The 25401-nt window shown below is 43.0% G+C and overlaps 1 protein-coding gene across 3 annotated transcripts in view; it reads right to left on the bottom strand.

Moving 5' to 3' along the window:
- The window catches only part of AP1S2 (adaptor related protein complex 1 subunit sigma 2), a 33449-nt gene extending 23938 nt beyond the window's left edge, over positions 1-9511 (bottom strand). For 2 of the 3 annotated variants that reach the window (XM_076357082.1, XM_076357081.1), the window contains exons 1-3: positions 9376-9511; positions 7777-7955; positions 155-263 (exon numbers count right to left, since the gene is read on the bottom strand). In XM_076357082.1, coding sequence (XP_076213197.1) covers positions 155-263; positions 7777-7955 — 288 coding nt within the window. In that variant the 5' untranslated portion in view covers positions 9376-9511. The remainder of the gene's footprint in view (positions 1-154; positions 264-7776; positions 7956-9375) is intronic. The other variant, XM_076357084.1, reaches the window with a different exon arrangement.
- Positions 9512-25401: the final 15890 nt, after the last annotated feature.

Here is a 25401-nt window from a genome sequence, read left to right as displayed (position 1 = left end):
AGTTTGACCAAGCAAGCAACATAAAATGTGTTAGATGCACCTTTTCAACAGCTAATTGATGATGTTTTTTAAAAGTGCTGTGGGCATAAAACAAAATGACATAATATAAAGAGACTGTGAATCTATAAAAATTAAAAAGAAATTACTAACTCACACTGCCAAAATACTTGTCAAGAAGTTCTACATAGCGATGAATTATTTCCAGAGTTATTAGTTCATTGTCCTGATCTTCAATAGCACAGCAGAAATAGAGACTTGCATATCTGTAATAACAAAATAATCCTGATGTTAGCATAAGAACATGAGCAAAATGAATGCACTTGAGATGTATTATGTTCTCAGTAGTCCTTCATACTCAAGTTTAGCCTACTGTTACCCTAAATCAACAGCCATGCAAGTTCTACCAAAGAATGGCTGAAAGACCAGCAGACATACGCATGTACAAAAGGGATCTGTTTCCTTGAGTCAAGCAAGACTTCAGTCTTTACCATCCTTTAGCTGACGGAATTAAACTAACCTAAGAGGTGGCTGGAAAAGGAAATGTATTTGATTTTTTGGCCCCTCGGCAGAGTTCTGAGGCAAGGTATTTTCTCCACTATCTGCAACATCCAAACACTGGTATACTAATCAACAGATTCAATCTTATTTTTTTATCACACAAGCTACACACAGAAATATTAAAAACTATAGAAAATGCCTTGGGAAAGATAAATTGAATTAGCAATTTGGATTCGGTCTTTAGAGGGAATTTAACAAATGCCCAAAAAACTCCGAAACTAACACTAATGTCATACACCCCAATTGCTATTAAGTCAACAACTCGATCACTACCAACTGTCCTGGTATCAGACTAATGAGAGGCCATCAGCTAGTTTCTGGCAATCCACTTCCACCTTGGAAGACAGGGAATTCTTTACTTCAGATATGATCTTGGGTTCCACTTTAACAAAAAGACCATCCAGTTCTACTGTGCTCTACCATTCACTTGTTCGAGTCATGTTTAAAAAAGCTGATGCAAAAACAAAACAGGAATGAAAGCTGAAAAACCCATTTAGTCTTTTCTAAAGTGCCAAAACCGTATGCCATACAGACACACGGCACAAATGAGATTTCAAGTAACACCTGTTGTAACAGATAATTTACATGAACCAGAAACAGCTTTTGTTTGCCTGCTTAGAGAGGACAACTGGCCACATTAAGCACTCTGAGTAGCCAGCCCTATTGAAAAAGAAGTCATTCACATGTGAATGCCAAGTTTAAGATGCATATGTTTCCCATACACAGAAATGCATACACCTTTTAAACGTTACGCATTATTTTGTCAGCTGGGACTTTGTAAGCCCCCTAAGAAACTGTCAGGGTTTTTGGCTAGAAGTCCTGCAAAAATTGTTGTATTTTGCAGTATGTTCAAATTTGTCTCCCAGCCGCTCACCTAGCATCATGTATGACCTGCAAGTCCCCCCACTCTCCTCTAGCTGAGTCAAATTGCTACGGCTTCATCATGAACAACTAATCGGAATAACTTTTATTCAGAAGTTTTAAACTATTATAAAAAAAATTACTGCCTACAACTTCTTTCCATCCTACCACAAAACATGATGGGGGGGAAGAGAGGAAGACACCTCCATTGAAGCACTTAACACTTCAATTCCCTTGCTCCTTCATCTCTTCACCATGGTGACTCATCAGCTCATCAGAAGTCCTATCTGAGCACAGCTCTTTTGATTTTACACTGTTGTGTTTGTGCCTCACTAATTTTTCAAGGACATTTACAGTTATTGTAGTAGCTTGCAAGATTCAATCTGTATAAGGCATTTTTTAGACAAAGCTATTTAAAAAAGTATTGGAAAGTGATACTATAAAGAAAAAATACGTTTCCAAACCTACTGAGGAATTTAAGTCAAACTCCACGTCACCCGTATTTTTTCATTGTAGAAAAAAAGAGCTTTGGCACATTAGTTGACATTTACGCTAACTACTAGCACTCAGGCCAAATCCATCTAAACAGAGCTTTCTTCATATTCAGACGAGCAGCACTGATTGTGATGAAGTGTAGTTAAACTGTTCCCTTATAGTGCTTAAACACAAGTTGAAACACATACCAGCAGACCTTATCAAATTTGACTCAAATATTTGAAATTTATCCACGTGGGACAATCCTTTTGTGCTTCCCTATTACTCTTTTGGTCTCTTTTGATGCATACAACTATTTTATGCAAATACCCGCAAAAAAGGGCGGGGAGGGAGGGGCAGAGAGGGAGACTACCTAACATAAAATACTTTCCCAAAAAGCGGTCTGCTCTCAGTGTCCTCATTTAAAAGAACATGTAACATACTTTTGAAAGACTTTATTTGGCAGCTAGTGAGTAGACTACACATTCAAGCTCTGCCAACTGCAGTTTTGGAGAAAGAATACTGAGAAACAAAAACTACTCAGTGGGCATCTTAACGCAAAATGGAGGCCTGGGTATCTATCATTATATGCAGAGAATATTTTTCAAAGTATATTTAAGTAGCAACCATGACTAATAGATTACTACTCAACAGAAGAAAACAAATGAAGATTCAATAAGCCTACATGGCAAACAGTGGAAGAGTATAAACAAGTCAGCCATCATTGCAAAGGGCATAAGCATACTACAAAGGTATACCTTTCTTCAGACCCAAATTCTCAAAGGCAATAGTTTATTGTAATTTTTTTCCTCTGCAGGCCAGGGCTTCAGAAATAAGTGTCCACATATAGTCTACAGCAGATAAACTAGAGGTTTTGCCAAGTGTAGAAGCTTACATAGAGTGTCCATTCAAAGATGAGTAGATTACTGTACTCGGCTGAAAAAGATGTCTGCTCTGCAGAAGCGTTGTGTCTTCCTAATGAGCCTGACAGAAACCTGTCTTTCATATGCACCCAATGAAAAGGCAAATCCTGATAGTAAAGTATGCCGCATCACACAGAAGCAAATGTAGTGCAGTCTGCAAGAAACACTCTGCCCTTTTTATTCCTATTGCAATTGTGGGGATTTTTTTCTCAGTAGGTATTATTAACAGAATCTTCAGACCCAACTCAGCTGCTTACGCTCATTTAGGGAAATATTTTATGATAAACATCCCCCACTTGTCAGAAAGGGGACCAAAAACAGAGACACCAAAAACAGTTTGGAAAAAATCACCTAAAAATGTAATATGGAGTAAAAGAACAAAAAGAAAACACAGGAGGTACAAATACTTACACAAATTCCTGCCTTCAGATAGATGACCTTAGGGTTTTTTTGTGATAGGAAACAAATTCATGAACCTCCCCCTCAACAGTTCTAACAGTTCGGTAGTGGGAAGCCTCACAATTGGCAGGCAATGCTTCAGCAGAGTTCTCCTCTACTACTCTGCTCACAACCAGGTTCAGTAACTCTGTTGGGAGATCAGGTCACTGTGGGCAGAGCATAACTTGCAAATCCTGCCAGTTCAGTGGTGTTCTCCTACTAGATGACAGAACACCTGCTTGAAGTCATCCCTGGAAGTTTGTCACCAGGTAAAGCTGCAAGCAAGCCATAAGTCTGTCAACATTTAAGTCACTTTGCACATAGATCCTAATTGCAGAAATTTAAAGCTTACAGAGTTTGGCAGGAGCAGAGCTGAACTGCAAATGACAACCAACCTGCCTTTAAGAGGCAGACAAGTGCTTAAGGTAGCCCAAGAATCTGTGGTTTGGTGATAGTTGACACTGTAAAAACTGGACCACTAAAAAGTTGTCCTTGGCAAAAGATTTTTTTCTCCTCCAAAAAACTTACACATTTCTTTAATAAAACAAGAAGTTCTGAGACTCTAGGACAGGCAGATCAGTCACTATTCAGTCAAGAATACAGAAATCAACAATAACACTACCAAAGTCAAGCATTTCTTTTACAGTTTCATATTTCAGCAAGGCTATACCCCCCAGTAGTTTTAGAAATGAACAAAAGCTTGGTACTGCTAATCCTCTAAGATAAAGCTGCTGCTTCTTGATACTGAGGTCCTCCTAGTGCCACATGAACTAGAAACGTGTACAAAGAGGACCTGATCAAGTTAAAACAATCAAACCCAAGTACCTAATTCACTATAATCATTGCATTCAGTCAGTTTTACAGAGCCACTTAATTGACACCATAGTAACATTTTTAACAACTGGCAGCCAAGATGTACATAAAGAAAGATAGGGATCATGTCAACTGCTGGGCACGTACCACTAGCCACATGACTGCACCTTAGGTTCACAGTACTTTGAGCTAAGACATACGCTACTTGCAGAATGGGCTCTTTCGCTGTTTCTTTCAGTGGAGGGAGGGTAAAAAGAAAGTTTTAAAACTTATTTTTTCTAAGTCTTTAATGTAACCTATGATTATGGTTATTTTGTGTTAAAGTAAAAGACGATTGCCACAACATTAAAGGCAGCACAAGCTATGACAGTTTTATAAATTTATACTGCAAATGCAGTTCCAAACTGACACATAAAAGCAAAGCCACAATCCTTAATCAAATTACCAATCAACAATAACCAAGTCCCATGATCTCAGTTAACCAAACACTAACAAAGTAGAATTTACATAAAAATCGGTTATTCTGCAATTTCTGATTTTGACTGCAATATACTACACAATGAACAGAACTCATACTGCCAGAAACTAAAATAGTGAACAGCTGAGATCTTAAAAGAAAAAAAAATTACATCCTTTCTTAAGTTCCTTTTTTTAGTAAAATTAGAAATTTTAACATTTAACACATTTCTCTGCCACAAGGGGAAAGCTGCATGAACTTCTACCCTACATGCTCCAAACACCACTACAGTTAGTTTTTAAAATGACAAAATGTGAAGAGCGATCATTCATTGTGTTTGCTAAGTTTCTAGTCAGCTGTCTGCAGATGACTCCCTCTCTGTTTTCATTAAGTGCAATTGTTGTTGGCTCCCCACATTCGAATTTCTTTTTTTTTGCCCCCAGTAAGTCACTTCAAATCTCTATTCGTCTCTTGAAGTTAGAAGCTCACATTCTTTTTCAATCTTCCAGTGCCTACCAGCCTGAAAAACTCTCTTCCAAACCTGCTACAGAATACGTACATCCCAATTCATGAACCATGTCAAGAGCAGGGCACCTTTCCATTTGTGTTTTGTAGTGCACTAAAGAAAAAAATTAAGGCGGCAACGTCTGATCCTATTTTGCAACCGTTATCAATGCTACGTGTATGAAACCAAGGAAAATAAAAGTTAGTCACACACATTCAGATGGATTTTAAAACACTTAGTTCTATTTTCTTGAAGTTCCATTCAGAAAGCATCCTATAAGGATGAAATGCTACAGAGCTAAGGAGGCTAATCAAAATAGTCCAGCTTTCTTGATAACTGTTAAGTATCAGAAGGCAGCAAAAGCTACTGGCTTGCCAATTTTGCATTTGAGTTCATTCTGTTCTTGCGAAAAGGTACATCAATGAGACCCTGGAGTACACTTCTAATAATGCCAACCATTCTTTGAGTCACAATATCTAGGTCACTTCTCTCTCACATGTTGACAGTAAATACACTCTAAAAACAAAAATAGCACATCAATTTCAGCAATTTAAGACTCACAATAGCACTATGCACATACTTTTATAGCTTATATTGAAAAACATTTGCACCAGGAGGTTCAGATCCTTCCCAGTAATAGATCAGACAAGAACAGATCTTACTAGAGATGCTCAAGAGCCTTTTGTCTGTGAGCAATTGGGAGGACCTCTTGCAATTTCACAAACCACACAAAGTTCCTGCAAATGTGTTTCTCTCTAAGCCACCCACCTTTCAGAAAGTATTAGACTTTGACTATTATGGTTGTCTTCTTGGGATTATCTATTTTTGAGCTGTAATAGATCTCCCTTTTCAAAGAAATCATACTAGACTTGGTACTCATCAACTTTAGTTACAGTGTGATGGTTGGAAGAAGTCTGTCCCACAAACCTAAAAGCTGTTAATGTTATCAGATACAGGAATTTAAACTATCACCTCTTATACCCAGTCCTTCTGGTGATGTTTTAGCCTAATGAAACTTGCCCAAAAAGCAAAAGTAAAACAAGATTTGAAATGTTCATTAGCTTGATACAAGCTAATCTTAAGCAAGATTTCGTAGGCCAACTGTGCCAGATTGGTTTGCAGAGAGTGAAATAAGCTACTGCAGTCAGCTGTGCACACCAGCAGTCTAGCAAATGGACTGCAGTCTACATCCAGCCCAAAACGGTCTAGATACATCTCCCAGCAAATTTCTTCATTATCCTTGACCACAGGACCCACAGCACACTACTGAGATGCATGAACACCACAACTTTCAGCAACTCGAACAGTCATACCCAAACTTCCACCAGTTCCCTAGACACAAAAGGACATGACAAGTAGTTGTTACCAGCAATAAACAGGGAGGGAAAGCAGCTGTGTGGAATCAACTCACCACCAAAACAGCTACTGCTGTTCAAGACTGGGCAAGGAAAGGAACAGACTAGCCTACTCATGCTTAATTTTTCTGATCTAGTCCCATAAAAGCCCAGCTGAACGAGCACTTACAGGCATTATTGCTTAAGGGAGCACACAAAGCATTTGAGTAAGCTTGTCTATAGGTATGTACAAGAAGTTCTGTGAGGAAATTGAGCAGCAGAAGAAAAAACTGTGTATGCTTTCTTTAAGCACGTTGTTCCTCCTCTTTCCTCCTCCTTGTGTTAAAGAACTACATGCATTAGACTGGTAACATTCATATGCATGATGTTACATGCACCAATGTATATCTGAAACCAGGACTTGAAACATCTAAACCTTTTTGATTATACCCATTTGGTACGCTGGAAAAGAGTTACAAACTCTTCATTTCAGCTCCAGTTCTCTCAGTCCTCCCTACAGAGAGAATACTACAATATTTATTGTAGAGCACAAATTATTTACCATCTCAAAGAGAAAATAAGAATGCATAAACCTTCTGAAGTTTGTAAGTAACTAGGGAAGGGAGATAACTCAAGGTTTCGTAGCACCAGCTTTAGCTGGAAGAGATGTAGCCTACCAAATCAGGATGAGAAATACTGTTACTTGTAGAGAAAATTATTTTCACACCTCTATGTTGTAATACATTCTAAAGATCAGCACAAAGCTAAAAAATGCTTGCCAAATACTCCTAGAAAAGTTAGGGAACAGCTGAGAAATGAAACTATTGCAAAGAAAATTATACAGTACTTCCACCAAAAGAAAGCTAGCCATGATTTCTTCAATTAGGAGAAATGCCTTTTTGTATTCATAGCAAAAAAATAATTTAAAAAAAAAAACAAAAAAAAAACAAACAAGGTACTCTGAAAGAATGAGTTCCTTATTTCTATGAGCCTTTAAAAGCAAGTTACATTTTCAGGTGATTTATGAAGTCACTGCCTGAGGTAAATGTTTATAAAATTTAGTTTTTCTTTATCACCTATTAAATCTTACATGCTTCATATTTGTATGCATTTATGTACTGTGTGAATCTAAACAGAGAACTAAGAACCACCACTCCTTATGAAAGTAGAAGGAAACCTCATTTCTTTTCTTCAACACATTTCTAAACGCATGAGTGATTTTCCACACATGAATGATTCCTACTTGGTTATCAAATTAGATGCAAGGGAAAAGTCAGTCTTCTCCATAACCAGCAGAAGGAAGGGAAAAAAAAAACAACAAAAAAAGAAAAAAATCAACCTTCATTATTTTCTTGCTACTTATTACGTTGTTTGTTATGTACAGCAATTACGAGGTTAGCGAGACAGAACAACCTTTTGTAGACAATCTTCAGGTCTCTCCATTCCAGGAAGCTGCACATTTTCGGTTTGCGGGCTAATACTGTTTGAACAAGTTCCCTTGTGATTTTCTTCTTTTCTTTGTCAGATAATGGGACATACCACTTCTGGAGTCTCAGTTTCCCCTGGCGACTAAAAAGCAACATAAACTGCATCTGTTGAATTAGAAGGAGGAAAAAAAAGGATTAATCTCAGTCTCTTAGCTCTAAAAAGATTTCTGTGAGGAAAACCAAAGAGGAAGCAAGATAGCCATCCAAAACCCGAACTACATTATGTATTTCTATAGCGGTGGCAGATGTTACACAAGATTTGGAAGTACCAATAATACAAAGGATTCCACTGAACGAGGTCAGTCAAAGCAAAGATAGTCGAAAGGATACACAAGTTTCAGAAACGGGTGTCAGAATCACCAGGTAGCGAGTGAATACACCCAAATTTCAGACAAACCATGTCCAGCACTGGTATGGTTGCATTTGCGTTTACTACTGAAAACGACAAAAAAACGGCACAGCCGCCTCCTCAAATACCCAAACTCATTTTCAATTCACCGGATTAGAGCCTTAGAGCAGGAGCAATTTGTACTTAAGATCTTTTTGAAAAGCCTCAGAATACTTTAAAAGGCATTAAATCTCCCAACGGAGAGTCCTACGGCATAGAAAAGCCTAGTCTTTTCTCACGTTACACAAAAGGAGTAGAGATTAAGTGCTTTCCCTGCGGTCCTATGTTCCAGGTCTCGCTTCCCGTAAAGCAGTGATGTTGCAATTATATTTTAAGAGGAACTTGTCGGCTGTGTTTTCCAGCAGTTGTAACATTAAAGGAAATGGCTTTTTTTTTTTTTCTCCTTTTTGCTCGAAGTTGTATTGGGCAGAGGAAGTTTCCCAGGCAATATGACAGACGTGAAATGAGATGAGAAAGCCCAGCCTAGTCCCGGGTGACAAGTCCGACCGGCGCCAGCAGAGACAAGAGGCGGCGGCAGCAGCAGCGGCTCCGAAGCCCGGCGGTGCCGGGGCGCTCCCTCCGTGGGGGCAGCCCTCCGAGCCCGCAGCCGGCCTCCCCTCCGGCCGGCACCGCCGCCGCAACACCCCCTCGCCCCTCCCCGCCTTCAGGCGACCCTCCCGACTCCCCGCCGTCCCCGAGCAGCCGCCGCGGCTCCTCCCCACGCGGGAGCGGTCGCGGGCGACCCGAAACGCGCCGCCGAGGGGCGGCCGCAGAGGTGCGGGCCCGCCCCGACCCGCGAGGAGAGCAGCGCCCGCTCGCCTCCGCCGGGCGAGGGGCAGCCGCCGCCAGTCCCAGCCTGGGGTGCGGAGCGGGGGGAAGCGCTGCCGCCGGGGCTGCGTCCCGCTCGCCACGGTGTGTCTGTATGTTGGGGAGGGGGGGCGAGGGGGCAAGAGGGAGAGCCGCCGGCCGCCCCCTCCCTCGGCCGCTAACGGCCGCTCCCCGGGGCGGGCTGGAGAGCAGGGGTCCCGCAATCCGGGGCAGGGAGAACACCCCCCCACGTCCCGCCGCACCCCACGGCACGCTCCGCGTCCCGGCGCGGTGAGGGGGGCGAGCACGTCTCCACGCGGCTGTGCTCACCGTGCCCCGGGTGGGGGGAGGAGGAGGAGGAGGAGGAGGAGGACGCGGCACCGCTACCCAGGCTGCTGCTGCTGCTGCTGCCGCCGCGGCTGCCGAGCGGGACTGAGGGGAGGGGACGGGAGATGCCGCCGGCTCGAGCCCGGCGCGAGCGAGCGAGCGAGCGCGCGCGCGCACCCCAACGGCCACCCCTCCTCCTTCCCCCCCGCTCGGGCAGGTCGGGGCGGGGCCGGGCTCGCGGACGCCGCTCCCGGGCGGGGGGCGGGGAAGGAAGGGGGCGGGGCCCGGGGCCGCCGCCGTTTCTCCCCCTGCCTCGCCGAACAAAACTTTATTAGCTCGGCCGCTGGTGGCGGGGGGGAGGAGGGGGGCGAGATGAGCGCCTGCGCAGTGCGGCGAGAAGGGGGGCCTGAGGGAGCTCGCCGCCGCCCAATCGGGGAGCTCAGCGCGGCGGCGGGCGGGAGGAGCGAAGCGCGGTATTGACCAATGAGAGGGAGGAAAAGGCGGCGAGGGAGGAGCTGGCGGCGGCGGTGGGCGGGGCTGGGGCAGGAGGCGGGGTTAAAGAGCCTAATCCGCGTGGCCCGAATTAGGATAGGGCAACAGCTTGGCGCGGCAACAGCCAACCAGGAAGCGCAATGCAGATAGCGGTCCGCAAACAGCCAATGGGTCGGCGAGGCACGGAGGTGGGGAAATGACATCAGTCAATCAGGCGCCCGGAGATTGAGGCTCCTCCTTCGGCCTCCCTATCCCCGAGGCGGGGGGGGAGGTGAAGGGGGGCGGTCGAACCGCGCCTGCGCCGGGCCGTGTTTCCTTCTAGCACGTGCTCGCCCCGCGTGGGGGTGGAGGCAGAGGCGCGCGCGGGGCGGGTTCCGCGTGGCGCCGGGGCGGGGAGCCGTTGGGCGGGAGGCCCTCCCCGTGAGGAGACTCTCCCGGTGAGGAGACTCTCCCCGGGAGGGGACGCGGCCCCGCCTGGGGCTGGGGGGCGCTCGGTGTTGGCCGCGGCGTGCGGGGAGCCGGGCCGGGGCAGGGGGCACCGCGCTTCCCCGGAAGGTTTTTCCCCAAAGTCATCTCGGTTGCCAGCGGTAATCGGACTCGCAGGGTGAGCCGCCGTCATACAGCTAGCGGCGTTGTGTTTCGCACGTGCAATCTTCTTTTTTATCCGTGTGCCGCTGAAGAGGTTTTCGTGCCAAAACAGCTTGATTGGGGGTTTTGTTTGGTTGGCCGGTTCCGGTTTTTTTGTGGGTTTGTTGGGTTTTTTTAGTTCCAATGGAGGTAGGCTGAAAATACATGAAATTTTAGTTGAAAGAAATTTAGAGACGTGTCTCTTCAAGCCAAAGTTGGAGCACCTTATAAAGAAATCTTTCAAGGACATAAAGCGCTCTGTATCGTTGGTGCTCATCCCCCCACCAGCATTAAAGGTGGCGATAATCGGAAAAGCTTACTTCAACCAGCTGATCCTTTAATGGTGTAACACAGTGATTGACAGGACTAGAGGAAAAGATTGCGCTCCCCTCCGTAGCCCTCCGTTAGGAGTAGCTCCAAGCGCTTTGGGATGTGTCACGCTTTTGTTACTTTTTATTATTGACACTTAAAAAAAAAAAAGCCCATTCTTCTGGCTACAAAACAGCTGTGGCAGCAGAAACCAGTGCTGGAAATGCTTTTGTGTAAAAATGTGGATGGTCTGAAAGGAAAGCCAATTTTCTGGCATTTCAAGGTACGCTGTAATCAATTGTACTTGAGGAAAACTGCAAATATATTTCCCGTTTTGTAGTAGAGGTTATAATTGTAAGAGAAAAGTGACGTGAGGACAAGGAGGCGTGCATGAAACCAAACTGAATGGATAAGGCAATTACAACATTAGAGGTCACATAGAAAGTGAGAGCTACTGTTGTAGGGGCTTGTTCCTGTCATATTTAATGTTTGTTTAGCAGCAGTCCTGTTCTCATTTGAACTTGCCTTTCATCAAGCGCAGAAACAGATGTGTATGGATCTGTTATTTCATAGAGCCTTCCCTTATACCAGTGTATTATTTTGTCCTCAGTAGTTGCCACGCTTTGCAGCTCCACTTGTTTCTTGTGAGACTATTCCATGGTCTAAAATACCCCGTTGTTCAGAAAGCTTTCATAAATGATCTCTTTCCTAATCTGCACTTCGCTCTTCTTGAATTTAGCATCATATATCCCATGAGTTCTCCATTGAGTGCATGCACACTTCAGATGCTTCTAGATCTTCTAAATCATTACTTAAGACAGCAACCAACTCTCTATTTCTCTTGATGTGAGCTACTTTCAGTGTATTGGCATCATTATGGTAACGGGTGCTCAGAAATGAATTTCTGAAGGAGTCACACCAGACCTGTATTATGATTTGTCACTTCCCAACTCAGTGAAATATTGCTGCATATGGATCAAACCACACATTCTACAAATGCTTAGTTGATTGAAATCAGACTAACTACCCAGATGGTTCAAGAAATGTACGTATTTTGGTGGCGTAAAGCCAAAGTCTCAAAGCTCCACCAATTCTTTTTTTTTGATCCTGTATCTTTGTTTTAATTTTTTGTTAGATTGCCTGCTCAGTTTCAGTTTATGGTTTCATCCAGTGATACAAGGGCAATTGTTCCACAATTTTTCTCCCTCCTCTCTGTTACTTGGCTGGATTTCTTCAGACTTTAACCTGGAGTTTCTTAATTAAGTCTCCACCTGGTTGGACTCACTCTGCTTTATGCAGTTTCAGGTGGTATAAGGCATGTGAGACCAGTGGTATGTCAGGCATGGTGGGAACTGCATCTAGCCAGATCTAGCTCAGCTGAAGCTTTCTGTCTTCCTCAGCCTGTCCTGCCTCCTCATCACTGTTCCAGCTGGGGGATGAAATTTTCTCAAGCCTGCCTGGATTGCTATTTGTATGATCATTCTTTAACTCATTTCTCTCAAAATGACCCTGCTTACTTTAAGCAGTTTAAACTTTAAGTTTAAGGTGTGATTCCATGGCAGTTTCAGATGATCTAAATCCTGACTTCACCCACCCCCTCCTCCCGTTCCCAGCTCCGTGTTCCCATCGCTTTTCCTGTGCTGGCACTTTCCTGTGTCTCACCCAGCACATTGCCAGCGAGGCTGCTTTTGGCTGTACAGGTGAAGATACAATAACCAACTGAGTGAGTCGGTTTCAGGATTGAGTACCTCTGTCGGGAGGGCAGTGACACACAGAGGTAATGCCGTCTTTTCTGTTAGTGCTGTTTCTTTCAGGAACTTCAGAAGACTTGCTGTTTGCATTTTTTTTTTTCGGTGTTGCAATTTGTACTAATTACATCTCTTTATACCGACTGCATCGTTTGTTCCTGTAAGAAATTATCCTGTCACTTACCCACTGAACTAGCAATATACTGAACTAGCTGTAATTATCAAATTGATAAAGATACATATGATGCTTAAAATGATAATACAGTAGCCTTTGAGTATTCCACAAACCCGTGACAATGCAAATGTCATGCAGTCTAATTTTAGACATGACACAGTGAGCCTTCTGTTCATTAGCCTTTGTTTATTGTCTTATAACCAGCTTTAACAAGATGTATTTTAAAGAACAAGCTCAGTATTTTGGTTTCTAAGCCATGAATGATAACCCCCTGGTTTATTATGGATGGATTTTTCAACTGCCATAGTTGTAAAATCCTTGGTATTCCATTTTAGATGTAAGGCAAATCTTCAGGGGATATATCCATTGACCATAAGACATTTGGGGTCCCCAGCCAAGAGTTTATTCTCTAGGTTATTTCCAGCATGACTCGAGACACAGAAGAGAACTGCCTGGAGCTGGGGAAGAGAGGCAGGGTGGAAGGAAGGAAGCTTATTTCAAGTAAGATTAAATTTGCTTGAGTTTGCCTGGTATGGTTTATGTCAGTACTTGAGTTTTTTTGTTTGATTGGTTGCTTGGGGTTTTTTGTTTGTTTAATTAATTAATTAGAATATAGTAGGTTTGTCTGGAATATTGGGTCTTATACCAAAATTAGTAAGGCCAACATCCTGGCATCTGGCACTTCATGCATGGTGTTAATGTCATATCTGAAGCCCCTAAAAGAATTTTGTTGTGTTTTCATTGTTAGCCAAAATGATGGGTAAACCAAAAGGCCTTTATAACATGAACTATTTATTAATTCCAATGGAAAATTTGTTTATTAAATTTTAACAGCTTTTTTTGGTTGTTGTTTTCAGGAAAGCAACCCAGTATTTAGTAAAGAAAGTCTTTGTTCCAGCCTCCCTTTCAGCCATCTCGGCACCTTAAAGAGGGGGGCAACATACTTTAAAAGTGCATACTGTATCTTTGCAGGTCTCCACTAAAATAAGTAGTGGATGTATGAGTGAGCCTCATTTTATTGTTAATTTATCTTCTTCATGCTCAATATCAGACTCTATTTGCATTGACTGAATAACTGTGGAGTCATTATGAAGGCAATAAGAACTGAGTTACTAGCCTTGGAAGTGATTACTGCTAGATTTTTGCCTCTTAAGCCTCCAAACAGGATGTTACGTTATTATATGCAATTCTCTTCCCTGATGTACTATCTGAGCGTTGGCCAAACTACCAGTGCACCACTATGATTCATGCAGAACACTTAATCTCAGTGGAGCCAAAGTAAGTATACATGAGACCGTAAATGACAGTTTTCATTGCTGTGCTCCTTTTTTACGTGGAGCGCTCTCTCTTGATGAAATACGATTTAGTGCAATCTAGTAGCCTGATTGCTAGATGCTAGTAAATCATCAGATCATGCCTGGAATCCTTACCTGCCTGTCTTTTCTGTGTAGGTGTCACAGGTTTGCCTGTGAGAGACTTCTGGACATTGAAATTCTTTTAAATACCATTGGTTTCTAACAGTCACGTATGGCTCTCCCTCAGGAACATGGATGTCAGGCCACATGCGTGAGAGGCACAGCTACAAAATGAGCATCATGGATGTTCGTCCTTGAAGCTGAATTTTCAGAGCTGAAGGAGTAGTTTGAAGCTGAAGTGTCTTCCAGCCTGGTTATGAGAATTACAGAACCTAAACCATGGCTTACACGTCATTTGCTTTGGAAAATAAAAACCTGCTTTTGAAAGCATCTGAATATGCAGAAACGAGGTAAGGGAATGTGGTAGTTGCCAGTCAGTGAGGGCTTGCTCTTATTTACCATGTTCGTTAGCCTGAGTCTGTGCAAGGCACAGCAGCCGTTTGAATAAGACACACACAAGCCAGCTGGTAGCATTGTGTATGTTGGGCTAGTGAGCAGCAGATTTCTCTCTTTTTTTTACTTAGGTGATGGTCTTCTCTTTCGTTTTTCAATGTTTATGTTGGAGTAGTGCTCAGAGGCCCCAGAATTGAAGAAATGAACTGCTCTGCAGTCGTTTATGAAGAAGTTGTCACGACTCCTAATGCGCCTGCCTGCTCCACTGCTACAAACTGTGCCACAGTGCAGCAAAGAATTGAATGGTTTCTGAAGCAAGTGTGTGAGGAAACCTGGCTTTTCAGCCTCACAAGGTAGTTGCTGGGAGGAAGGGAGAGAGGAAAGGAAAGAGAGGAGGCTGGGATTTCTGAGACTGCATCAGTACTTTAAGGAGTTGTTGAATAAAGCATCTCATATATATCTTGCTCATCCTCTGGCAATCCTAAGAAAGCAGTAGCTGCCACTGTGGTTTGTGAAGTGGCTGATGCTGCAGGTTAAGCAGTACATACTTACTGGATCCATCCCCTCAGATGAAGGAGTACTTGGACAGGCTTGTGCGGACCTGCTCAATTTTGCCCAGGACGAGGGATTTTTTTTTTTAATATATCAGAGCACAAGTCTGGATAGGATGCCTGTGAAGTCAGACACATTCAGAGTGAGACAGTGCATAGGTTTTCTGGAACATGGTTTGATCCCTCTAAATCCACTGAAGTCCTCACTTAGGCATGTATGTCCTCCTCTGTCCTTGCTATGAGACATGCCCAGCTGATGATCCTGTAAGGCCTCTTGATCCAACTGTGTGTGGAGCCAGATCTAACATAGCTCAGAAGATACTGCTTTCTGCACCAAGGAGATGATCTAGTTTCCAACTTCTGACTTTCCCAGATCAGCACGTTGCTTTGTGTAACCAGGACAGAAGATACAGACTTGCATAGCATGTGTCCTAACTTTCAGCAGATAGATAGAAACTTTTCATGGAAACTTGGAAACTGGTCTGAATGTGAAATGGTAACCTAAAACTAAAATGTTCCATGTTATAATCGGACTCCTAAATCTCCCAAGTTGCCACACTGATCCTACAGTATTACACAGAGGTTTCATTTCAAATCCTTTTGGAAAACTCAGTACAACTTCCTCTGTCATTTTAAAGAAAATGTATTACATGATCTGCCTAGTTCTTGCCACTACCATAAAGGGACGACGCGGTCTGTAAGGCCTTCATTTATTGCCATTTTCTTTTTGGCTGAAGCATTTAGAGGATGAAGCTGGGGCAGCCAAAGGCCTGTAAACCATTTACTCCATAATTTTAAAGGTTCAAGAAAAATTCAAATGATGCGTAGATTTTTGTGCTGGCTGTGTCCGCATGTGAGAAAATTTTATCCATGTGGATTGTCATTCAAGCTGTCTAGACCCCCTCTGTTGCCATTACTTTGTAAAGCCTATCTTTGCAGGGCGACCCTCGTCCTACCTTAAAGCTGCTAAATAGCAATTACAGCAGACGTCTTTGCCGGGGGATGTGTGCATCAGTTGAAAGAGTGTGTACCCAGGATCTCTAGGTTTTGAAGGATTTTGAAGAACTAAAGAGCATAGGAAATGAGTGTGATAAAGCTCACCGTGAGACCTTATGGAAGGGGAATGTGATTTTATAAACAAAATCTCTGTAAACAGTTGACTGTCTCCCTTTACACTTTCACACCCACATACTCGGAAGCACCAAAATTTGTGTGTTCGAATGGTCTGGCCAAGATCACGTGTATGATCACACAGAGGATAAGGATGCTGTCTGTTAAGTCCTCATTGTGCCTCTGGGTTTCTTGATTGGCAAATGAACTGATTTTGGACTTGCTTTTTATACTCTCTAGGAGGGGATGGTGTTTGGGATACTTTGCCTTACTATTTTGTTTCACCTTTCACAAATTCATGAATGTCTTGTTGCCTTTGGGTATTTTATGGCTCTGGACTTGTTCTTCGTCTTGTTTGATACCTTATCTTTAGGTCAGTTTGTTCCTCCTCTTCATTCACATACCTTTCTTTTTAATACATGTTCTGCTGCTTCTGGTACTTTCACGCACGCGCACACACACACACACACACTTCTTCTCACACTTCATTAATACCATCTTAATATTTGTTACAAATCACTGCGAGAGAACCAAGTAGCTCCTCCTTTTTCCCTGAACACTTCGTTCCTCAAGTGCAAGCCTCACTTCTTATTTCCATCTATACAGTAGCGTATCAAATACAGTTAGATGCCTGTCCCAGTAGGGAGACCCCATTTACTCTCTGACGTCAGGATTCTGCCCTATTCCAGTGGGTCATTAGTGGAACAAAGCCAAAAGGAGATTCAATTATTTGCTCAAGTCTGAAAGGCCAGTGTTTCAAAACTGCAGAGTGTGCTATTAACAAGGATGAATCCTTTGGCAATGCAAAATACTTGCCGTGTGGAACGTAAGACCCTTATTACAAATTCATGAATGATTTTAATGCATCCTGGCAGCTTTCATAAGCATTGCAGTCATCTGGAAGCAGAAAAGATCATTGGTTTGTGCAAAATAATACAGCTATGCTCATATTTGATCTAGCTCTCTAGTGGGAAAGGAATACTTAAAACTTTAAAAAAAAAAAATCAAGAAATGTTTCTACTATACTACATCTCACCAAAGTATTTAGAAGTTATGTTCGATAAGAGATAATAACTCAATGGAGAGCATCAACAAAAAAAGATGTCTAAAATGTGCACAGCACTTGATGTGTTGGAGGAGTTGTAAAATCATGTTGTAAAATTTAACTACCAGTTGTCAGAAAGTAGCACTCTAGTAGGAAAATCCAGCTATGAAGAAGTTCTTTCATTTCATCATAATTTTTTAAAATGCTTTCTCCAAAATGTGAGTTTCCCTCTGAGCACTCTTAACTTAGAGGCACTGTTTGGTGCAGAGACAAAGCTGTCGGAAAGGAAATCAGATCTGAGAGTGAGCAGCTTTTATTTCCCTGGGGCACTATGGTGCAAAATGACAACAACAGTCAGCAAGTAACATTTATTGTGGTAGATGCTTGAAGAAGTATCCAATAGCTGATTTCTAGTACAATTTTCATAATACTACTTTTCCCAGTAAACAACTGTTGTGGAAACAAAAGAGATACTGTATGATCACACGTCAGAGAGGAAGCATTCATGGGAGAGGATGCACTGAAATGAGTAGTGTTCCAGAGCTGCTGTGTGTAATACTGTCGACCCTGATGTAAAGCCAAAACTAAAGAGTCAAACTTTCAAAATTCCAGCTCTTACTTCTATAGAGCCAAACACAGCTGAGTTTTGGGTAGGGCTTCTAAATGCTATGAAACCTCTTCCTTCTGTAAGTAGAACAGGTTTGTCCCACTTGCTCAGATTTGCAAAAGGAACTCGTGTAAAGAAAGCTTATTAATCTCTCTTCCCAGTCTGCCATGAAGAAATTACAGTTTTACAGCTTGCTTTGCCACTGAATAATCAGAATTGGGCATCCTTCCTCTCTGTTCAGTCACGAGTAATTTGCATTGAGAGGTACCAAAGAACAGCATAGTGTAATCACACCCAGGCAGCTAAACAGTCTGAAGAAATTAAGTCTGTGCATAAACTACATCTAGACTTAAAAAAAACCCAAAAAAGCACACAAAAAAACCAAGAGACCCGTGCCTGAAACAGAGCAATGAGCCAGGGAATATTTAGGTTTGTTTATATTTATTTACAAATGTTGGTAGCAGATGGTTACCGACATTTCATCAGTATGGCTGTTTAAGCAACTTAAAAGCTGTAACAAACAGCACAATTTATGTAGCAGTTCGCCTTCTTTAGCCCACTGTTACTTGCATTACCCAGAACAAGTCCCATTACAATTCATCACACGGCTAAGTAGCTAAAAAAGGAAATAGATGCAAGTGCAAAACCAGGGAAGCAGCATGGTTGTCCAAAACTAGGGATCAGTGGTTTCTCCATCATGGGCGCCTGCTTTGAGTGATAGTTCTGTGCACAAAAGATCATTTTCAGAAGATTTCTTCCTCCTGAGTACAGAGCGTACCTTGGTTATTAAAGCTTGTAGATGCTACAGATGCAGACACTACCTTAGCTACTAGATAGGCATAATTTATCTCACCGCTCTCTTTAAGAGAGCATATTTAGCAGACAAACTAAACTACTCTGCTTTTTCCCCACATTACCCTTTTATTTTCATGCAACACACAAGCTGGCTAAGATGCGGTGATGGCTGACGGATGAAGGTGGCTAGTCAAATAGATGCCTATGATACATACTGGTTAAAAAATACTGTCTAAAGAAAATAAATACAAATGGGGGATCTCAGCTGAATTTCCCAAAAAGAAGGCCTCGCACCTAAGAGTATCGCATCTAGAGTTGTCATACAGGATATACAGTTCTTGTGTACCTCCCACTGAAACAGTCTAATTCGGCTGGGCTCGTCTCTCTTGGATTCACTGACAAATTCATAGGCAGCTGGACGGAACTACTTGCGATACAAAAGTGGAGACAGAAGAAAGCATCTATTATAGCACCATAAAAGGGATGAGCAATATAATGAGCAAACAGTGATTTAAAAATGAAAACACAAATGCTTGCTTTGTAAGTATTTACCATGAAGCTGACTTTCCTGCTCCTGTTCGAGCAAGTGGCAAGGAACAGGGTAGTGACTCGTTGAGGAGAATGTCGCTGTAGATGGCGCAGAGAAGAGGGTGCCACCACCACCACCACCATCATTTCACTGCCTGACTTGGCCTCACAGCCTGCCTGGCGCCAGAAACCTCCATTCAGCAAGAGCCCAAAGTGTGTGTGTCCATGTGTGTGCGCGCGTTTGTGCCTGAGAAAGGACTACTGACGGTACACTTGCAAACTGAAAGAGGTACTGACTATGATCATTTGTTCCTTGCTGGGAAAATTCTATGTACGGTGCCGATGCAACATCATAAAAACCAGGTGGAGTCTGAACTGGAAATGGGTGTAGTTTATGTTGATTTAATTGATTACATTAAGAATATTAAGAAGCTGAGAAATTTTGTTTTTCCTTTCCTATCTTTCATTTATATGTAGTAAACACTCAAAACAACTTTTATGGGAGTGAGTATCTCCTTAATTAGGAGTGGTGTGCTTTTAAAAGATTCTTTCTGTGTAACTTCACACACGTTGCACGGCAAGTTTTATTTAAGAGCAGGATGTGCATGTTTGTATCCCATGCTTGCAGGGTGCATGCCTGCTATACATTTCGCTGAGGTCCTCCCCCAGAGGTGAGCAGCTCTGAGCTTACGCATTAGCCTAACGTGGGAGCATTTCCATGCCACAGCGTGACTGATGCTCCCATCGCCTCATTGTTTCCGTGCCCACTTGTGTCTAGCAGAGCACGGAGCCGGTGGCTCTCTATGTGCCGGGACCTGCCCTTGTGCCACCTGCAGGAACCCTGGCACAGCCAGGGGTGACAGGGCTGGGGAACAGGGATGCAGGGCCACCGGCACTCAGGCTTGCCTGCACCTTTGCTGCAGATCTGCCCAGTACTAGAAACAGACGGGCACTAAGTCAGTTTTGGGCCTTACAGTGGCGCCAGACTGAAATCGCCAGACTGCAATCACCAGACTGATGAGTGGATGATGGGTGCAGGCTAAAACTGGCTGAGAGCCCTGAATAACTCTCCAGTTTAGACATCACCACACTGGAGGAGAATTTGGCAGCGTCTACGCTTACCTTCCACCGAGTGCTGAATCATCCTGCTCAGCTGGGGTGAGCAGCACCTGGCCAGGGAAGGGACGCCAGGGAAGGATGCCGCTGTGCCAAGGGGCCGTGCCTGGCTGGGGCTCAGGGCGAGCTTTGGGGCTCAGGACGCTACTGGTTCCTGGGGACAGGCACAGCTGCCTTCCCTGCTCCAGGGCAGACGCCTCTGGAGCCAGACAGAGCCAGACGTACGGGGTCCGTCTCTGAGAAAAAGGCAGATTCGCCAGACACCAGGCAGGTGGATTTATGTGGTTGCTCTTTTCCCCCCGTGCTGTGGAGTGGAGCCAGTGCCTCATTATCTCTCGGGAAGCAGAAGCAGTGGGCCTTGCCAGCGGTGTATGCAACCAGTGCCGTTAGACTTCTCTTAGAAGTTGCTGGTAATGACATATTTAGGTTAGAGCAGATCACATTTTCATTAGTGGTGCTGCTTCTGGAGAGGGGCGCTGAGTAGTAATCATTATTACTGCTTTAACAGATTGTATCTGTGCACTGCTGCCACCTGCCACTCTCAATACTGCGCTGTAGAGACAGCCCTGGTTTTAAATGCTAGTGGGTGACCTTATTATCAGCTCCCTGTTTTCAAAGCCCACAGAAGCCTGGCTCCAAATTATGCAATTTAGAAATAAATACATTGGAGGGTTCCTTTTCCTTGCTGTTTGGCTTCTGGCTCTTTAGCATCCATACAGGTAATTTTTCATTTTTCTCTCTACAGCGGGCTAAGACTTTAGGTGCGGGAAGGAGGGAAGGGAAGAGGGGAGGGAAGGACAGAAGAAAGAAAGGAAAGGAGGGAAGGAGGGGAAGAAGAAAGGGGAGAAGGGAAGGGAAAAAGGGAAGAATAGCAAGCGAGAAGAAGAAAAGAAAAATAATTTCTACAAAACAACACCAGGAACTGTGCCTTTAAGAAAAGTAACAGGTAAAATAAGTTTCACATAAAACCAGAGACAATAGCTCTGCCAAGACTTGGCTCACTGAGCAAGAGTGAAAAGCAAAGTAAATGAATATATTTTATCCAGCAATAGCTTGTCAGCTCAAAATTATCCATGCCAGCACAGACGTATTTATTTACATTTACACAGGGTTGTAAAGCCACCTCATTCCCTTCTCATAAATTCCCCACCTTGGATTAGTGAACTTGAGACTTTTGTCCCCTCAGTACTCGTGATTCTTGGGACTCTGACCCACAGCAGGCCAGGTAATGGACTACCTCGGTGCTGAAATTTATTTTATTTTCTGAAGTGAGAGGGCTGGGATTTCAGGCGTTTGCACTTGAGTGCTACCTTTACTTTCTGGGCTATTGAATATGCAGGTGCAGAAGGGCAGAGTAATTCGGGATCTCTGGGTTCTCTAGGTGGCTGAGGGTCACAGAGGTGATCTTTCGGAAGAGGAGTTAAGACAGTGGGGGATCCAGGAATAATTGTTTGGATGATGCTACAAAAGCACAAAATTATTTTGGGGAAAACACAGTGCTCTGAGCTTTGTCTGGAGGGCCAACCTCCCTAAAACCTGTCCGGGCAGTCGCCTGGGTCAGCATGAAACATGGCACAGATTGTTTGGAAAGTGTGACTTTGGTTCCTTGTGCTGTATAAATCCCTACATCCACCAATTTAATGGAGATACACAAGTTTACACCACTGGCAAGTTTGGCCATGTCTTTAACTTATAATCCAAAGCCTTTGTCACAAATCTGGAGAGTATTATTCCAGAATGTGATCCTTGACACTGGGAACAGTGTCATTTAAATGCAAACTGTGGATTGGCCGCGGTCAAAGGTTTGTGGTGTGCGTTGCTTCCATTTTAAACGTGTGTAGAAAGAATGGATTTTGTAGTTGAAAGCCTGATAATGCTGTTATCCTTGTTCAATTTTTTAGCACCATCTGTTCTTCCCAAGTAGAAATTCCTGACAAATCATACGAGCAAAAACTTACTTTATTTCTCCATGCAGCAGACGAACCATTAGAGTTACGGAAATCTGGTTGGGCAAAGAAATATGTTTATAAAATGATTGGTTTAAGTCTTTGTTGCCTGCGAAAATGACTTTTTAATGTACTGACAGCTGTCTCCCTCTGGCATGTTTTCAGTTTAACAGTTTATGTTGGAGCCAGATCATTTGTTTCATAACTGGCTGCAGCATAACAAACAGCACTTTTAAATCTTCAATCAGCCCACGTATCACATAAATGTTATCTGTCCCAATTGGGGTACTTTTCCAATCACTATGTTTTCTTAATCGTACCTGAAAAATATGTAAATAATATGGCCACATAATAATCCTCTTCTAAGTCACATAGATAAAACCGTGAGTTGACCGAAAATATTTGGATATTTTTATTAGGTCATTTTAATTTAGAGTCGAGAAAGCTACCCGGCACATTAATGCATATTTATTGATTTGCTAAAATAGTTCTATAGTTCTTATTTAAGTCCTATCTAGAAAACAAATATTATTATTTTCTGATCCCTAGAGCTTCCAGCGACCAGTGTGCTGGGCACTGCAAATACAGTCTGGATGCTTACAGGCTAAATCAGGGGTTCATTTAAATGTCTTCGTACCTCGCTTTCAGATATGAGAGCGCTGGGCTTCATGGTCCGATCCCTCCATCCGTATCCAGTGGTGTCCAGCTGGACCCAGGCTGGTTTTGCATGGGTGAGTGCAGAAGTTTGCATAGAGTTTGCTGTCACTGCTCCCATCCCTTGAGCATCATACAGGACGTCCCCACCACCACTTTGGAGCAGCGCCTGCACCTTGGGTTGAAAACTGCAGTCTGAACACAGAAATCAAGTCGTAGTAGGGGCAGCTGGAAGTGAAACAGAGGGAAGTTCTCTTCATTTCCACCTAAAGTGGTCTTTTGACATCATTGTATCTCCTTAATGGGATGTGGTGGACATGGCATAGAAATGGCAACATCGGAGTATTGTTTCTTTTATTGGCACTGTGATGCTACCTTTCCCTGTTTCACAGGGAGAAGAGAAGATTATAGGCCAACTGATCTTGCAGATGTACCGTGTGTATTCTGTGTGCCATGGTGCCACCAATACTCATTTGACAAGAATTCCTTAACATCGTTTTGAAGAGATGTTACTGATTTTACTAATTGGACTACTAAATTTAAATTTAAATTTAAATTTAAACTAGTAAATTTTACTAATTGGATCCACTCATCATGGAACCAGAGGAATGTTCAAGGCTTAAATTTATTCTTTGTTCCTGAACCATAGCATTTGTACCCTCTCCTAAATCCCATTCTTCAAATAAATTTTGCAGCCAAGGTGGGAAGGATCTACTGCAAGCAGAAAATTCTCTTGCTAACCAAACAGTGAATGTTACCAGTCTCTGGCGTATTTCTGAGGCACATCTGTGTCTGTGATCTGTCCCTAGGCTATACACATTCTGAACTGAAACATTTATTTTGTGTCACAGTAATGTGCTTATGGACCATGTAAAAACGGAACAAATATTAAAACCTTTGCAAGCCTTATACCACAAATGAATAGATGCATAAGGAAGGAAAAATACAAGCTCTCTGTAGAAATAAGTGTCTAGATAAAACATCTGCAAGGGAAGATGTGTCTGGAGGATGGCTTTTTAGATGAAAAAAAGAAGCCCCATTAAATAAGTAAGCATTTGTTGGCAGGCTGTTGGAGGTTGCAGCCGTAGGTAGGTAGGAAAGACGGTCTTCTGACCTGTAGCTTCCAAGATTTTCACCGTAATCTGTGACAATAATTTTGTGATACCAGTATAAAACCTGGAGCTACAAAGGCAGCATTACCAAGGTTATACTGACTGTGCATTGTATGGCTTCCTTTCCCTATGATGACCGGCAAATCTGAATTAACTCTTATTCATGGTAAGGCTTGGATATCATGACTACATTGGACCCTGGGAGGTCTCACTGAACATAGTATTCACTGTGTGCTGGTCACAACTCTAGAGCAGATTGTACCATATGGAGCCATGCGAGGAGTTTGGGGATAAAGGGAGAAAGAGAGTCAGGAGGGCTCTTTTGGTAGGAGGTATGATGAATGGGAACATCTTTTAACCACAGGACTTGCCATGTCAGGTGCGCTGACCTTCAATGGCAAAAGAAGCATAATGGTCAGAAAGGGAGCTATGGGACTTGTGTGAATATCTTAGATGATCTCATTCCAACTTGAAGGAATAGTAAGTGGGGGAAGTACATGTTGTGTTTATTATTTAATCTATCTCTTTGTACTGTCTGCATAACCTTAGTGAAGATCCACTCATTTTGGAATCTGAGAAGCCTGTGTGTATTATATGCTATATATGTCACATGTCTTTTAGGACATATTATTGAAACTCTGGGAAAACCTGCCGTTTAAACTATTTAAGCTGAAGCTGCACCTGTACTTACCTGCAGATACACTGCAGCTCTTATCTGATTATTCTGCCTGTGGGAACCAGAGTGAAGGAGAGAGGCCAGTTCACAGCTGGTTCTTGCTCTAGTTCAGGTACCAGAACTCAAGTGTTCTCCCAGATTTGGTCACAGAGGTAGAAGCTGGGGCAATCTTCAGGGCTAAACAGTTTCATTGTGAAGTCTCAGCTCCCAGGTGTTAGTAAATGGAGGAGCTGGTCCCAAGGCTATGTGGAAAGATCTCAAATCTGGGTCAGTTTTGCTCCCTCTCTGACTTGGGAAGCTCAGACTCATGGTATGTAGGCAAAGCAGTCATGTCTACCTGAGTAGTAGTCAGTTCTGGGGAGCTCTGCCAGCACAGTGGCATTCAAGGTGGGCTTTTCTCCAAGTGTCAGGGGTTTGGTGCAATACAGGATGGAGCAATAGCTCTCCTGGGTAGAAACAGTGCAGAGGAGAAAAGCTGAAATAAAGACACGGTAGTAGAAACAAAATATTAATAATTCTGAGTACAAATTTCTTAATAAATTTTATCACACACACACACCCCCGATTCTGTGTTTTAAATTGTGGAAGCTCTTGCAAGATGCTCTCAACTCTGAAGTGTGTCCTAAAGTATATTTTTTTGCAGCTATTCAGATGACAATGGAGTGTCAGGAATGTCACATTAGGTGTGTGTGGATATGTAATAGCATTCATGAGCTTCTGTGATGACACA

This window comes from Aptenodytes patagonicus, chromosome 1, assembly GCF_965638725.1.
Source record: "Aptenodytes patagonicus chromosome 1, bAptPat1.pri.cur, whole genome shotgun sequence".
Taxonomy (NCBI): Eukaryota; Metazoa; Chordata; class Aves; order Sphenisciformes; family Spheniscidae; genus Aptenodytes; species Aptenodytes patagonicus.
Note: the sequence above shows the minus strand (reverse complement) of the source record. Positions and strands in the feature narration are given on the sequence as shown.